The sequence below is a fragment of the Mesoplodon densirostris genome, chromosome 3 (assembly GCF_025265405.1).
Source record: "Mesoplodon densirostris isolate mMesDen1 chromosome 3, mMesDen1 primary haplotype, whole genome shotgun sequence".
Taxonomy (NCBI): Eukaryota; Metazoa; Chordata; class Mammalia; order Artiodactyla; family Ziphiidae; genus Mesoplodon; species Mesoplodon densirostris.
The window spans coordinates 26,554,743-26,572,217 of record NC_082663.1 but is presented as its reverse complement, the minus strand read 5'-3'; the positions used below and the strand labels follow the sequence as shown (position 1 = coordinate 26,572,217).

Below are 17,475 nucleotides of genomic sequence, written 5' to 3'. Positions count from 1 at the left end.
TAGCTGGGATTTACTGCCTAAAAGTAAACTGTAAATTTAGAAGTGTATCAGGTAAAGAATGTAGAATTCCAAGCACTGGCTACTTTACTTTGGACAGCTGGTGTGTACCTGAGGCTTAAGTATATGTTAAAAGTATTATTCAAAGGAGTCTTTCTTGAGGAGGGGTGATTTTTAAGTGAAAAAAATTTTTTGTTTTAATATCTAAGATCTCTATCAGTTGTGTAAGTTTTGATTTCAGTGAATTTACATTTCTTCTATTTGGCTGTAGGTTGGGGGATTTTTTTTTTTTTTGGCCATGACACATGGCAGGCATATAGGATCTTAGTTCCCAGACCAGGGATCGAACCAGTGCCCCCTGCAGTGGAAGCACGGAGTCTTAACCACTGAACTGCCAGGGAAGCCTGGTGGTGGGAGGGGGAGATGTTCTTGAGTTCAGACATTTTTGTAGTCTTCTTGCTGGACTCAGACTAATATAGCATTTTTTCCCCCATTCTAAGACCTAGTAGTTATTTCCCTTAGATTTATTTCTGATATAAACACACTGGAGTTCCGATTTTTGTTTCAGATCTCATTGTACTTATTAAATAGACTCAGAAGTTATTACTATTATTATTACTAAATTCTGGTGTCACATTGGAAGGTTCAAAATCCTGCATTCTAGTTTTACACTGAGTAAACTCAGTGTCTCCATTTAGAGTTTTTTTTTCAGATGAAGACAGCATGTAAAGGTAAAGTGACTTAGAGTCTCATGGCAATTAGTGATTTCTAGAACTATACCTCAGGCCTATAACCTATAAGAGTTTAGAACTGTTTCATTATAGACCCTTGTCCTAATCTTTACTGTAAAAGCTTTAATTGGCATATATTTGATGGATGAAATTAAGAGTGTTCTAGAAATCAATAGACAGTTGAATCCTTTGAAGTTTTCCTCTTAGGTTAAATAATCAAGGTTGGCTGGTTAGAAGGTCTCAAGAGAAGATCATGATAACATTCCCTTTGTGGCTCAGTATTAAGTATGACTTTTTTTTTTAAAGAAAACAGCAAGAAATGTCCAAGTTAGTTAACTTCTATAACGTGAAACACTCCTTTATCCTCTAATAAATGAAGGATGAATAAAAATTCCCATAGTAAATAGCGCCTGCAAAATTCTTAGGTGAGGTGAGGTTCATTTATTTAGAAGGTGAATTCAGTGAAAAGAGATGGTGTTTTGAGTCTTTCTGTTGAAAACAGCTCTGTGTATTAATTCCTTTAAGAGAGCGGGAACGGGAGAGACACAGGCACCGGGACAGCCGAAGATCACCATCTCTGGAAAGGTCCTACAAAAAAGAGTATAAGAGATCTGGAAGGTAAGCAAGGAGTTGACACTGGTAGAAGTCATAGGATTATCTCCTGGAATTCAGATATTGTGCTTGTGCAAAGTATCAGCCAGGTCTTAAGAATAGCCCGAGAGTCTGTCCAAAGAGCCCTGTGAAAAGTTAAAGTGACCAATTACTTAAAAACCTTTACTTTCAAGATGTATTGAGAATGAACAAGGAAAATCTTGATATATTTCCAAAAGTTAGAAATTATATGGGCCACTTTCTGACCTCAATTGCTATAAAACTATACATTAATAATTCAAGGTTTTTTAAGGAAAACCTTGAAAATTCATAATTATGCTCTTAAATTTACTTGTTTCAAAAAAAAAAGAGCAAAACTGCAGTCACATCTTATTTGGAAAAATGACATTGAGATTGCTGCAAATCAAAACTTGCAGGATGTAACCAATTCTATATTGATAAGTAAAATTCATGTCTCATATAATGGTAATTAAGAACAGTACTCTAGGATCTGACAGATTTGGGGTCAATTATTAGTTTTCCCAACTTTGTTATTGAGCAAAGTAATCTAACTTTTTTTAAGCCTCAGTGGCTTTGTCTAAAATAAGGACAGTTATACTTGCCTTATTGAGTGGTGAGGGGTCACTGAGATAATACACGTAAAACACTTAGAACTAGGCCCACTAGTGCCAAATAAATGGTAACTATATATATAATTATTATCTGATCACTTGACTCTAGAAATTGATAGAGTATAAGAAAAGCAGAAAAAGGGATTTAAAGATAAAAGAAATTAATGAAATAGAAAATAGAACTGAAGTACTATAATAATATTTGTAAATAGCAAGATTTCTTTGAAAGGCCGTACAATTTAAAAAGTGGCAAATCAGGAAAAGAAAAGCATACATTCCATTAAGTATAAGAAAGAATTATTATACTAAATGTTATAAGAATTATTATATTATATACTATATCTTATATAAGAAAGTATTATTATAGGAATGAAGGAGGTTTAAAAATTATTGTATGTTGGTATAAGTACAGATATTTTATTTGAGAGATTTAAAAACTTGGATGTGATGGGTTGTTTTCTATGAAAACAAAAATTACAAACCTTACACAAGAAGCAGAAAATTTTAATAGGCTGATAACCGTGGAAAAAAGTTGAAGGTGAATTTGTGCCACTTTCAAAAAAGTTTTAAACTATTTTAGAACACTGATGAAGATGGAAGGAAAGCTCAGCTCATGCTGTGATACCAGGAGAATCCAAATGGCAAAAGCTAATCAATGAAAAGAAACCACAAAACAATCTCTTATGAATAGGGATATGAAAATACTGATTAGTATATTAGCAAGTTGTTTTCAGTTGTGTGTTAAAATAATTGAGAGATTATTCCAAGATTGCCTGGGAAGATAGGTTAGTATTAGGAGATTTGTAACTGTAATCCTTTGTGTCAGAATCTGTGGGGTTATCTCAGTACCTGCCTATTAGATATTTAAAATAAAGTCACATCCATGTATGAGTAGAAACTGGGAAACCTCGAGTATAAGCAGACTTCTTTAACATGATGGAGAGCATTATCTCGTGACGAACATGATTGATACCATCTCAGAAGAGCCAAATTCAATGTTGAAACCTTATAGACCTTCTCATACACATTAGAAAAAAAAGACAAGGGAGCCCAGTTGCCTACCACTGTCACCTGATGCATAGCTAAATCAACAAGCAAACGAAAAACTTTGCATCCTTGTGTGTCCCAGGTATCGTACTGGTGCGGTGATATAGTCATTAACACGAGTCCCCACTTTTCAGGAATAAGAAAGTTAGGTACTGTGAGAAGTGCTTTTGGTAGAGCAATTACATGTTGCTCTGGGAACACAGCAGTCGATAACTCAGTTTAGGATAATCACAGAGAAATTGACATTTTACTGATACCTAGAGTATGAGTAGGAATGCATGAGGGAAGGGGGATGGTAGGAGAAGAGAGAGAGTGGGTATGAAGGTTGCAGCATGGAGAAATGGTCTCAGAGGATCAAGCCTGGAAGTAGGGAAATGAGTTTAGAAGGCTTTTGTTAGTAATCCACACAAGAAATGATTGTGCCTAGACCGGCGCAGTGACAGTAGCGATGGGGAGAGGTAGAGGTAATTGAGAGATCGATGAGGGAGGCGGAAGGACTTGATAACTGATCGTGAGGAAGAGGCGGTCATCACCGAGGTCTGGTGTTCCCCGTAGAGGGCTGGGAACACTAAGAAACAGGTAAAGGAAGAGTTCAATTCGGGGCAAGTGGGATTTGAGAATCTGTGAGACAACCAGATGGAATTGTGTGGTAGTTATTTGGACACAGGTGCAAGGTTCAGAAAAGAGATCCTAGCTGGAAATACTAAATGCCATGGATTAGATGAGGTCAGCTAGGAAGAGTTTGTTCAGTGAGAAAGGGCCTGAGGAGGAGGAGAAGGAGGGGATGAGGACAGGAAACAAGTCAAGATACCGTGTTGGTGGAAATCATTGAGGACCCATCTGAGGTTGATGGTTTTTAATGTGGTGTGCTAGAAAGCTCTTCGGTCTACTGGTTTCTTCCCCATGCCCAGTAGCTTGTGGAGAAGGCAGAGACTTGGATTCTGTGACTCTAGCTAATGCAGTAGATGAGAAAATAAAAATTACAGATGTAAATCCTGTAAAGGAGGGAGAGTTGTCATAGTTGTAATATAGCATATTGTTAAAAAACAATTTCGAGTTTGGATTTTGAAATTTGAAATTCCTCAGACACCTACCTAAAAAAAGATGTTTTGCTCCTGTTTTGAAATGTCCCTCTCAAAGTGTTAAAAAAAAAAAAAAAGAAAGAAAGAAAGAAAAAAAAAAAGAATACTAATTGTTGTTCACAATAGACAACCCTGACCATCCATTATTCAAGATACCTGCCTAAGGGGATGGGGTGACGATGTCTTCTGCCTGTGTTTCTTGATGATAATAATAAACATTTGGTGGGATTTTTAGTACATGTCAAAACGCCTGTGTCAACCATATTAGCATTTAACTACCACTTATTAGCTGTGTGATAGTGGGCGAGTGATATAATTTCTAATTGTCTCCTCTCTAGGGGATGTTTATATCTGCCTCAGGATTCTTGTAAGGACTAAGTATGTCAGGGTGCTTACAAGAGTGTCAGGCTCTCAGGAAGCACCACAAATGAATAAACAAACAAACAAACAAAACCACACCACTGGGAGCCAAGATTTGCCATTATTAGCTAATGATATTGTCAGGAAAATTCAAAATTAGCTAAGAAACATTGAGAATTGACATATGACAGCAGACAGGTGATTATTTTAATAAAAAACTCTTTCAATAAACAAAAAAGACTAATCCTAATTTTAAAAATATTGGCATGGCATATTGACTCAGATGTTCAGAAAAGAAGTGAATGTGAAACGTGTCATTTCAGTAGTGACGAATTAAATGAGATACTCTTTTCATAAGAATGGTAAAGATTAAAAACAGTCATGTTGACAAGATGTGTAGAAATGGGAAATCACATATGGTTTTGATGGTAATCTAAACTGGTACTGCCTATCTGTAGAGAAGCCTTAAAAAAAGTACACATTCTGCGTATGAAATAATCTGACAGGTCTGCAGAGAACCCAAGTGTGTTTACAGTAGCATTGTTTACAATGGCAAAAAAAAATAGTAACAACCTAAGTGACTGATCAGATTTGTCAAATTATGGAATATACGTATAAAACAATAATATGAACTTATTAAAAATGGTTCAGATATAGATGTATTGAAATAGAATGATGTTCCTGATTTACTACTGAGTTGTGGAGAGCAGGCTATAGAGTTTCTTTTTTGTTAAAACTTGTATGTTTACATATCTATGTCTTTTAACACATTTGTGAAATTTAGTGGTTATCTCTGAGTGGTGTTACAGGTGATTTTTGTCTTGTTTTTGTTAATGTTTTATTATTTTTCTACAGTGAACATATATACATTTTACTTCACAGTACATTTTTTTTCTGGTAATAAACCTAGTATGTACGTTGTAATATTTGGAAGTTATATCAATAAGTAATCAATATATATATAACCCTTCTAATCACTCACCCTTTTCCCCCTGATGTATACACACTCACACTTACCCTGTCATAAAATCAGGAGTGAATGGTAGTTGATGGAAAAAGTTAATTTGTGACTTCGACCCAGGTGTAAACTTTCTTGGATAATAGTGACTCTTATTATCAGGTTGCCAGCGCAACGCTAATAAAGCAGTTACTCTCCTTGGCTGGATTCTCAAGGCCTTTATGGTTCCACCTGAATTTCTTGGGCTTAATTTAAAATCTGTCCTATAAGTTTTTCCCTCGAAGCACATCCATAGGCTGGGCCTTTGCAAATTTCATGCCCCAGAGATTCAAGGAGATAGAATTGCTTTTTTCCTTTTTAATTGAGTTAGTATTTGTGGGAGTTTGAATTAGGCAAAGAGGTGGTTCATTAAGCAGTAATACCCAAGCGTGCACTTCCAGAGAGACGCTTAGGGATAGTATAACTGGTTCACTCTTGGATTATTGTCCTCAGGCTAAATTTATGGCCAAGTTGAGACCTTGTTTTGTGAAGATTTTTTTCTTTTTTCTTGGCAAAGCAGGATGCAGAGGATTCAGAACTAGTATGCTCAGTGCTGAGGTTGTCTATATATGTGGAGAGTTCCAAATATTTCCCAGATATCTTTCTCTTCCAGGAGTTATGGTTTGCCGGGTGTTTCTGAACCTGCTGGATGCACACCAGAATTACCTGGGGAGATTATTAAAAATACAGATTCTTGGGCCCCACCCCCGGAGACTGTGAATCAGTAAGTAGATCTGGGGTAGGGCCTGGGAATTTGTATTTTTAAACACATAACTTCAGGTGATTCTGATGTCACCAGACTGGTGTCAGGGGGTCACTGGTTTAGTAAAAATGAGTATGGTGGTTTGCCATGACGTTTTTCTTTTAGGTGAAAAATGAACTAAAGAGGTGAAATAGAACAGTTTTACAATGGATGAACATTTTTAATAATTAGCCTCCTTCACCCCCTTTTGAAGTCGCTCCCCAAGTAGGGAGAAGAAGAGAGCTCGTTGGGAGGAAGAAAAAGACAGATGGAGTGACAGCCAGAGCTCCGGCAAAGAGAAGAACGGTAGCTCAGTCAAGGAAAGAGAGCCGGAGGAGTTGCTGCCCGACAGAAATGAAGAGGAGGAGGACGAGCTCCTTAAGCCTGTGTGGATCCGATGCACCCACTCAGAAAGCTACTACTCCAGTGACCCCATGGATCAGGTGGTAGGTCTGAAGTAGGAGAGAAGCTGTGGACCAGAGCTGCTCAGCCTCGGCACTATGGGCATCTTGGGCCGGATAATTCCTTTTGGCGGGGCCCGCCCTGTGCATTGTCAGATGTTGAGCAGCATCTCTGGGCTGTATGCACTGGAGGCCAGTAGCACCCTCTCCTGTTGTGATAACCAAAGCTGTCCTCTGATGTTGCCACATGTCCCCTGGGGGTGACGGAATACCCCTCTCCGCCCCCTCTGGTTGAGAACCACTGCTGTAGACCAAAGCTGTTTTACAAACGCAAGAGTGCAGCAGGTTAATGAAAGGATCTCTGCATTCTGCATTTTTTATGACACTGCTAGTCTTAATACTGGTGGTTTTGTAAGCTCTCACTCATAGCTGCTTTATGCCTTTTGTGATCTGTAGCCGTGTGTGTATGTGTGTGTGTGTGTTTTCCCCTCAAAATGAGAAGCAAGGGAGAATTGAGTTTGTCTCTTACAAGTCTATCCTTGACCAAAGGTAGCCATAGCAAGTTTCCCGAGCACATTGCTGGTTTTGTGGAGTGGCAGGTGTCATTGCCTTTGGTGGGCTCTCGAGAGACTCAGCACACGTGCTGTGGGAGATGGGGCTCCTGGGGCTCGGCAGCTGCACCTCATTGAAGTGGGGACCCCACGACCTCCATATGCTCACTTCTTTTCTTTCTTCCATCTCCATTTTATTTTCTGTCACCTTTCTTCTCTTTCTTTCTCCCAGTAGGTGTCATGCCTCTATCCCATTAATTTAGGTGTATTTGCCATGGGATGGACATACAGTAATGTCATTGATTAAATGAATGAGTGAAGTAATGGATGTCTACAGATTTAGGACAGAAGAGCTTGGAGATGTTGGGTTTAGTGCGTGGGGTAGATAACAGAGCATAGCAGTTGTTTGGAATTTTGTAAACATAGCTTTGACTTGGACTGGGCCCTTACCTATGGGGAACTAGAGAGGAGACTCCCTTGCCTTTGAAAACAGGGTTTGAGAAATCTTTCCTGGTGGCATGATATTTTACTTGATAAAGTAAAGCAGGGTTTTAAGTCATAGTTCACGTGATACAGGGAGGGAGAAGCTCACATACCGAGCACCGTTTGGTGCCGAAACTTTACTCCATGAATCTCAGATTATCTCATTTAATCCTTAAAACATCCCTGGAAAGAAAGCATCTATTACTTCAGAATGTTGCTGTAAATAAGAATACTTGACTAATCGTGACTTAAACTTGCTGGGTTTATTTTTCTCAACAAGCTATCTGGAGGGAGGTGGTGGCCAGTGTGCATTTAGTGGATCAGCAATGGCAGGGTCCTAGGTTGGCATTGCTGTCTTCTGGAGGGTCCACCACGGTTTCAGGATGCCTGCAGCAGCTCCAGGCATCACGTCTTTACACACCTCTGTCCAGACACAGATGCAGAGGGCAGCATTGGGTGGAGCCTCGGGTGCCTGGGGATCTTTTCTTCCATCCCTTTGCCCAGAACTGTGTCGTGTGTTCTCCCCATGGATTCGTTTTCCATCTCTTCTGTAACCAATTTCCACAGACTTAAAACAATACACATTTATTACCTCACAGTTCTGTAGGTCAGAAGTCAAACTTGGGTCTCACTGGCTAAATTGAGGTACCAGTAGGGTTTCATTCCTTTCTGGAGGGAGCCTGTTTTCTTGCCCATTCAGGTTGTTGGCAGAGTTCAGTTCCTTGTGGCTGTAGGATGGAGGTCCTTCTTTCCTTGCTGGCTGGCAGGTAAGGGCTGTTTCCAGCTTCTAGAGGCCATGTGCATTCCTTGGCCCGTGGACCCCTTCCTTCATCTTCAAAGCCAGCAGCCAGCGGGTCGAGTCCCTCTTGTGCTTTGAATATCTCCTGCCTCTTTTTCCATTGCATCTCTGACTCCTGTTGGGAGAGGTTCTCTGCTTTTAAAGGCTCATATTAGGTTGGGCCCACCCACATTATCCCATCTCAAATTCTGTAGCCTTAATCACATCTGCAAAGTCCTTTCTGCCATGTAAGGTAATGTGTTCATTTTCCAGGGATTAGGACAGAGGCATTTTAGGGTAGGGGGACTGTGGCTCAGCCTGCCTTCTGAGATCATGAGTTTTCTGCCCCAAATCTGAAGGGAGTCATGGTTCTGTAAGCAAGGAGGAATGGCAGAATGGCTGCCATGGGTATTATTATTACTGAAATAACAAAAGTTGAAGGCACTGAGGTTCAGAGCATTTAAACCGGCAGAGCTACATTTTTCCCCCTCACCTTTTTGTGGGCGTATTAAGACTCCAGTGTAGAAGGAAGGCTCATAAACCAGAAGCCCAATATTGGCCTTTGTGTTTGTGCAACGTTGGGGCAGAGAGATGGTAAGGATGTCAGAGCTATCCCAGCATCGCCAGTATCAGTAATGAGCTGGGGCTGAGGAAGAGCAGTTACCCCCTTCTGGGATAACTGCAGATTTTATGATTTAATATTCATTTTATGTCTGAAAGGTACATTTTGAAAATTACTAAGTCAAAGAGTGTGGACATTTAAAGTGATTTTCAACCTGGGAGGAGAGTGGGGAAAAGTGGAACACTTCCTCTAGGAATGCATTACAGAACCTTGTGTTTGTGGAGTGTGTGTGTGTGTGTCCCTGTGTTTATGGGGTACATGTGTTTGTGGTGGTCATTGGATTAATGTGGTATATAGACTATCAGTGACTTTCAGTAGGGGAGGAGTATATGTTCCCTAGCAGGGTGTCAGGTGTCATGAATTCTCAGGGGGTTAGGATTTTTTTTGTTGTCGTTATATCAAAAGGGCATAGATAAACTTTTCTGATGTTTCTGAATGTTGGCAATGTGCATTTTCCTGAGGACTTTGTCAACCCTAAATGTGTGTGTGTGATTCAGAGCATCATTGCCAGCACTGGGCATTTTGTTTTTAAATGTTTATTAAATGGAGGGTTGGGGCCTCCCTGGTGGCGCAAGTGGTTGAGAGTCCGCCTGCCGATGCAGGGGATACGGGTTCGTGCCCCGGTCTGGGAGGATCCCATATGCCGCGGAGCGGCTGGGCCCGTGAGCCATGGCCGCTGAGCCTGCGCGTCCGGAGCCTGCGCGTCCGGAGCCTGTGCTCCGCAACGGGGGAGGCCACAACAGTGAGAGGCCCGCATACCACAAAAAAAAAAAAAAAAAAAAAAAAATGGAGGGTTGAAAAATGACACCTTGCTAGTACAAATCTTTGGTCACTGGTGAGCTCTTATTGCCTCTTTGGTATTACTATTATTAATATAGTTCCTAATATTGATCCTTTATTTTTCAAAGGGAGATTCTACGGTAGTTGGAACGAGTAGGCTCCGCGACTTATATGACAAATTTGAGGAAGAGTTGGGGAGCAGGCAAGAGAAGGCCAAAGCTGCCAGACCCCCATGGGAGCCTCCCAAGACGAAGCTAGATGAAGATTTAGGTGAGTCAGAAGGCACTAGACCGAGATCCTGTGCTCTTTTATTATTGCTTAATCCTGAGCTTTTGGGATGTGTCCTTGAGAGTCCCAGGTTGAAATGTCCTCGTGCCCGTTTGGTTCCCCTTAATTACAGTCAGCAAATACATAGCAATGAAACTTTCTTCTTTCTGATCTTATTTTTCCTTAGTTACATTCAGTAGAATACATAAGAGATCTCATCTGCAAGGTGTGCTGACAGCTGTGTCTCCTGTAGAATCGTCTTGTCTTAATCAGAAAGGACCGTAGTCTTATAGCCTCTCATCAAAAGCAGGAGCCTGTTCCTGTGCCTCGTGCCTCTGATGGGCAGGCATTCCCTGTGGCCCTCCCCACTGCCAGCGTGCTCCTGGTTTGATGAGGAAACTCCAGCCATAGCCCAGCTCTGTTGGAAGGTTTCTCTCTCTTCACAAAGTTTCCATAACTTTCTTATATGGTGATGTCTTGTCTGTTCGCAGACAAGACATTCAGCATGCCTTTTCCTGCGTGTTCTCTGGCTCTCATCTGCCTACCTTCGTTATGTCTCCCTCGCTGAGAGGCAGTGTCCATGGTGGGGAAAAGCACTGACTGAACCAGCTGGCCTGGGTTTGAATCCTTGCTCCACTACTTGAAAAGTGTGATCTCGGGCAAGTGATTTAATCTCTCTGTGCCTTACTTTTCTCATCTGTAAAAGAGGGATGACAGCATCCATCTCACACGGTCCACTCGAAAATACAACCGTGTAAGGGTTCCTTATCACTATGCTGTACGACGCTAATCTCTTGTAGGATTAGTCAAAGTTCTAGGTCTTTTTTTTTTTTTTAAGTGTGGTAAAATACTTACAACATGTACATAAGACACGTAAGATGTACCATTTAACCATTTTTGAATGTACGGCTCAGTAGTGTTAAGTACCTTCACATTGTTGTGCAAACAACCTCCAGAGCTCTTTTCATCTTGCTAAACTGACACTCTACCCACATTAAGGAACAACTCCCCAATCCTCCCTCCCCCAGCCCCTGGCAACCACCATTCTACTTTCTGCCTCTATGAATTTGACTACTCTAGGTACCTCGTATAAGGAGAATCACACCATATTTGTCTTTTTGTGGCAGGCTTGTTTCATTAGCATAATTCTTGGTCTGTTTTTATCCAGTCATTTCCAAGGACTAAAATCTTCTGTTGCTACCACCGAGAGAAAAACATTCACAATCTTCAGTCTGACGTTCAGAGCCTGGCATTGATGACATTTGAGCCCCTCACTTCCAGGTTTTGTCTGTGAGGCCTTTGCTCCAGCCAGAGTCCACCCATGCTCTCGCCTCTGTGCTTTTGCCTGCGGTGCCCCATCTGTGTTCCTTTCCGCCTCATCAGCCTAACCCCACCCCCCACTCTGCCTGGGTCGCGTGTACCCCTTCTAGGAAATCCTCAGTGACCTTTCCAGACCAGTGTGGATTCACTGCACCTTTCTGAATGTGAAACTTCATACTGCTACCGTGGTTTGCATTTTCTCTGGCATTGTTCATCAAGTCTTTGTAAAAATATTTGATTCTTTGCTTCCCCCACTAGACTGTGACTTAGGATTATGGACTCTATTATTTTTCATGGGCTTGCTTAGCAGAGTTCTAGTATAGAGTAGGCACTCGAATATTTGCTGGAAGATAAACAGCTCTCCTTGTATTTAGAGGTTTGGGTCATTAGAAAGTCAGTCTCCAGGTAGAACCAGCTTGCAGATTGCTTCAGCTTCTCTCCATGTTTTCCCCTCACCACTCTAGAGAGTTCCAGTGAATCCGAATGTGAGTCCGATGAGGACAGCACCTGTTCTAGCAGCTCAGACTCGGAAGTTTTCGACGTCATTGCAGAAATCAAACGCAAAAAGGCCCATCCTGACCGACTTCACGATGAACTTTGGTACAATGACCCAGGCCAGGTACGCAGGCTTTTATGTTCTTGCTGTGAAGGTTGCGGACGCACACATCACATTTATGACTCCAGGCTAAGAAGATACATGTTAGCTGGCACTGAAACTGAATTTTACTCAGGGTTGGGTGTCATTCTTCACAGCTTATTTCTCTTCAGCTTCTGAGTTCAGCTCCAAAGCATAAGCGCCAGAGCAAGTGTTCCTTGAATCATGTTTGATGATGTTTGTAAATCCTGTGTTGGGGAGCAGGATGATGGGGCTGCCTCATTAAACTTCCAGTAAATGGAAGGAGACGAGTGGTGGGTTAGGGAGAGAGCACTTGTCGTTCTTTCCAAAAGCAGTTCATCTGGGGCTTCCCTGGTGGCGCAGTGGTTGAGAGTCGGCCTGCCGATGCAGGGGACGCGGGTTCGTGCCCCGGTCCGGGAAGATCCCACATGCCGCGGAGCGGTTGGGCCCGGGAGCCATGGCCGCTGAGCCTGCACGTCCGGAGCCTGTGCTCCGCAACGGGAGAGGCCACAACAGTGAGAGGCCCGCGTACCGCAAAAAAAAAAAAAAAAAAAGCAGTTCATCTGGAAGTTATCTTGCAGCCGTACAGTAAACAGTGTCCCAGGTCCTGTAAGACTCCATATTTCCTAGTTGGTAGTAGTCACAATGTCTTATAACTTCTCTTCCTTGTTAATAAGCATGTTTGAGCTAATTACATCATGGCTGGACATACCATTTTTATTTTTGCTTACTATTTTATTATGAACTAATACATAATACAAAATATTAATAGTATCTATAAAAGATCTGTATTTTACAAATATGCAGTACATACAAAAATAGTATCTTTAATGCATATGAAGTTATCAAGCATAATAAAACATATCCCTATAAAAAGATAATTTAAAATTTATGTTTTATAAATAAATTCATACCATTCTCTATTATTTTGAATGCTCTTCTCCTGGTTCTTATTAGATGACAGCTATCTAATTTTTTTTTCTTGATAGAATCAATGTAGTTAGAATGCCTGACAGAAGTGTACTTTCTCTGAGAACTGCTCTCTGAGAATTGAGCAGAAATGTTTGCAAATTGTCAGTGAATTTTGAAATCTTACTTTGATATATTAATCATGTATATGATCTCTTTAAACAGCTTTAGTGAGTTATAATTCACATACCATACAATTCACACAGTTAAAATGTACATTTCAGTGTTTTTATGTATATTCACAGGAATATGTGCAACCATCATTGCAATCTAATTTTAGAGCATTTTTGTGTCCCCTAAGAGAACTCCTCTGTCCATCAGTCACTCCCCTTACCCTGTATGTGTTCACATCAAGAAACCTATTCCTTGGTTTCTGTGGGTTCTTATTCCTGTCAGAGATTTACCAGGGCCTTCTGTACAGTCTCAACATTGTGTTTACTGTATGGTTTTGCGTCCTCTGTACAGTTGAGCCTTACAAAGGGCTCTTCTGCATTGGGGCCCAGACCCTGGTAAAAGGCAGGAATGTATGATGTCTATCTCACTTCTCCTTAAGTGAGCACTAAGTGATTTTTCCACACTTTTCATCACAACAAGTTGTGCCCAGCATTACAAATGTGTTGTGACTTTTGAGGGAATTCCATTACATCTCTGTTTACCAGCTTTTACTTTGGATAATATCTTAATGTGATTTTTTGTTTGTTTGCTTGTTTGTTTGTTATTGCCACGTTATTCCTCTGCTGTACCACCTGGAGCTTTAGATTTCCCAAAAGGATAAAGAACATTACAGTTTTTTACTTTAATATTTCTTTTCAAAGTTTAATGAGATATTTTCATTGGGCACAGGTTACAAATCCCTGGAAATTGAAAGAAATATGTGTGTATATAGAATATATATGTTTCATGTGTCATATTTATAAATTATATATTTTAATTAATACAAAGAAAGTGAGAAATGGAACTCCACTTCCCCATACTCTAAACTGATGCTCTCATCTCCTTTTTGATTCCATATTAACCATTTGTATTGAATAAACTGAAATTGGCTTTTAAGGCCCTTTAAGATTTTGACCTCAATTCTGCGTTTTTGGTTTTCTCACTCACACGTATGGTCCATTCCATTTCGATGGGTCTCAATCTCCTGTCCCTGGAGCATAACATAGGATTTCTTCCTTCTCTCTTTGCTCTCATGCTGGTGCCTTGTGTAGAATAGCCATCTTCTTTTTCCGTCCTGTTCAACCCTTCACATTTTGGTTTCTTGAAGCCTGGACGTTTTTCCTTTTTCTTTAAAATTACTAAGCATTTCATATGTGTGTTATTTCTCCCATGTGGTATAAGTATTCCTAGTGCTTGCTTCAGCAGTGCATACACTAAAATTAGAATAAGTGTTCCTTGACTATGTGGACCCTTAGCTATGTATCACCCTCCTTCTCCCCTTTCTACCCAAGAGGCATTCAGGATTATTCACTTATTGAATCATGTGGGTGGAGTTCATGGCAGTAAAATGAATTCAGGTGAACAGACATATACAGACTCACCTGATTAGTGTTGAAAATTTTTCTGGTTCACGTAGGCATTTTCTTCCCTCTGCTTCATATACCTTTAGGTCTGTCTTTGAAAACAGTTAATCTGCAGGTCACCTTCAGAGCATTCTGTGTGTTCCTTCAGAATATAAAATAGGCTTTTCTTTTGTGAAAGAGTCATTTTTCCTGAAATAAAAAAATAGGGGGAACATACTGGAAAGTGATAGGAGAAGATGGGGGCAAACAGGGCGCTGACATCGTTATTTTCTGCTCGGCTGCACAGATAAGTCGGAATCCAGCGTCGTCATACCATTTCCCTTTATCAGACAATAGAGACAGTTTGCAGCTTTATTGGTTTTGGAACATCCGTTTAATCTTCTAGCCGTGACAGCCTCTTCAGAGCTTCAGTACTCATGACATTAAAACCCACACAGTTTCCGAGGCATCGTCGTGCATGGAGTGGATTTTCCCCCAGTAAAAACGAATTACATTCTGTTTCTGACAGATGAATGATGGCCCACTCTGCAAATGCAGCGCAAAAGCGAGACGCACGGGAATCAGGCACAGCATTTATCCCGGAGAAGAGGTAACTGGTTCAGGTTATTATATTTGTCAGCGCCGAGAAGCCAGAAGTAGACAGAGGCTATTGCTGTTCTTTTCCCTGTAAATGAAGTAATACCATGGAAATAGTCTTCTCATATTCCCTAATAGTCTCTGTTACTGATAATTGGAGAAGAAACGTACTTGGGTTTTAGAGGTGGAGTGGGAATGTTATCAAGGAAACTTTTTTCATTATTTAAAATAGGCAAAGTGAATTTGAGTTGCTTTTTTATTATTTTACGTATCCTAAAACGGTACATATTGTAATCTTTTTTCATGTTTTTGTTATAAATGCTTGTGAATCTCCCTGGAGAAATGATCTTACCGAAGTGCTGTAAGGCACATGTCCTTTTTCCTTGGGGACATGAGTGTACACCGTTGTGTTTGTTAGTCTTTGTCTGTTGTCCCCACTCAGCTGGGAGTGGCACACGGGCTTGTTTGACCTGTGTCACACCCCAGTCCCTGGGCTGTCAGGAGCGTGCCAAGTGTGTCTGCCCGAGGAGTTGAATACTTTTACATCGTAGAGTTAGTTATATATACCTACTCCTGTTCAGTTATTTTCCTTTGTCTTTTCCCCATTATCTTTTATCTTTACAAACTATTCTCATTAATCCCAGGATTGTCACTTTATGATTCAGCACATTATGTTTAAACACAGTTTATGTAAATCCTTCATTTCTATGTAAAACTTGTCTGAGGCCATAACAGTAATCAGACTAAAGACCAGGAGCCGATGGCGGATACTTTGAGCCCCTTGCCTCCCTTCGACCTCGTTTGTCTCGGGGAGTTGGCCGGCGTAGCAAGGGCCTGTGGGACAGAATCTGCTCTCTGGGAGTGTCCGTGCGTGTGCCAGTCTGGGGTCTCTGCAGGCAGGGCTGCAGTGGGGACATTTCACAGGGACCAGGCAAGAAGAGAGTGGGCTTGGGACTGAGCAGAGGCGGAAGTCCACCTGTGGTGGACCTTTAAAACCGGGCTTGTCCGAATTATCTTGCCTGGGGCTGGAGTGGCTGTCCTACCTGCATCTCCCTCGCCCCGAGCAAGCTGCCCTAGGAAGGACACAACTTTGGCGGAGGGAGGGGCTCTGTAGTGGAGGCTGACCTGGAAGGAGCCGACGGCGGCAGGCTGTGTGCTGATTGCTTTTCCCACAGCTGGGCAGCAGGCCCTTTGGTGAAGGGAGATTCAGGTGGGCAGTGGTGCTGGCTGAGGACTTCTGGGCAGGCAAACCCACCCTCAGAGTACATGTGGCCCTTGCACAATGGACGGGACCTATGTAGTCAACATTCCACCAAGTGGTAGGTTGGTCTCCTCCAGGAATGGTGCCATATTGGGGGCCCAGCGCTGGTCATTGGAGGTGGCTGGCTGGACGTTCGGCAGTGGCAGTCAGCTTAGCCAGCTTAGCCAGCTTAGCCTGGGGAAGTGAGGTCCATGCTGTGGGGCTCACGTGAAGCCTCTGTCTCTGCTACTGTGGCCAGTTCGTTCACGCGCCCACCCTGTCTACCCTGGGTGGCTAATGACCGAGGCTGGCCGGCGTCATCTGGCCATGCCATTTTGTCAGCTAGATGGTTTAGAACCTCTTCCACAGTGGGTGCTCTCCCGTGAACATCCACATGTGATGGAGAGATCGTTGTTCTCTCCTCCTGTTTGTCTACCTACAAGTCTCTCCCCCAAGACCTTCTTATCCCTGATCTTCCCATCTTTTTCCTTCTAGGCCTCTGACAGCTGGCATGGCCACTTGCTTCTGCCATGAGTCCATCTATATTCTAGCCTCAGGCCACTTCTCTTTCCACACAGAGTGGATGACCAGGTACACCACCTGAAACTCCGCCCACTGGGCAGGTTCTCCCTCCTCGCTGTCTCTCAGAGCCACCCCTGAAGGAGGCTGCCGCATGGTCCGTTTCCGCCTTGCACCCCCTTTCTGCCTGACCTGTTTGCCGACCAAGCTCGGGCTTTTCCTTATGCTTTCATCCTCCCGTCCCTAGTCATCAGCTGAGGGAGGGGAGCTGATGCAACGGCGGTGGGCTTGTTCGTGCCCTCTGCTCCTGTGTGTGCTTGGTTCTGGATGTACGCCCGCTCCACCTTACCATGGGTTGTTGCTGGCCCCACCCAAAGTTATGCCCGAGTGGGGCTGGCAGAACCCAGCTTACGATGGGCGGTTCCAGCCACGGGTCTGTTTGCTGTCCCTTGGCCATGCCTGCCAGATCTACCAAGGCCCAGCAGCACACCAGGGATTGCTTTTCAAAGGCATATCATTCTTCCCTATAGGTGGCATGGCTTGGCTCCAGAACCCCAGAGACCAGCGTTGTGATTCTCCCAGTGTGGCCACAAACTCTTCTTGGCATCCTTTCCCACCAACAGTGTGGGATTTGCCGAATGGTACGGCTCCTGCAGC

General features: G+C 42.3%; 1 protein-coding gene across 6 annotated transcripts in view; it reads left to right on the top strand.

The window, feature by feature from the left end:
- The window catches only part of DROSHA (drosha ribonuclease III), a 129,465-nt gene that overhangs the window by 7,667 nt on the left and 104,323 nt on the right, over window positions 1-17,475 (top strand). For 4 of the 6 annotated variants that reach the window (XM_060092754.1, XM_060092753.1, XM_060092756.1 and 1 more), the window contains exons 5-10: window positions 1,254-1,346; window positions 6,051-6,161; window positions 6,394-6,625; window positions 9,923-10,064; window positions 11,846-12,000; window positions 14,992-15,072. In XM_060092754.1, coding sequence (XP_059948737.1) covers window positions 1,254-1,346; window positions 6,051-6,161; window positions 6,394-6,625; window positions 9,923-10,064; window positions 11,846-12,000; window positions 14,992-15,072 — 814 coding nt within the window. The remainder of the gene's footprint in view (window positions 1-1,253; window positions 1,347-6,050; window positions 6,162-6,393; window positions 6,626-9,922; window positions 10,065-11,845; window positions 12,001-14,991; window positions 15,073-17,475) is intronic. The other 2 variants (XM_060092757.1, XM_060092758.1) reach the window with 2 other exon arrangements.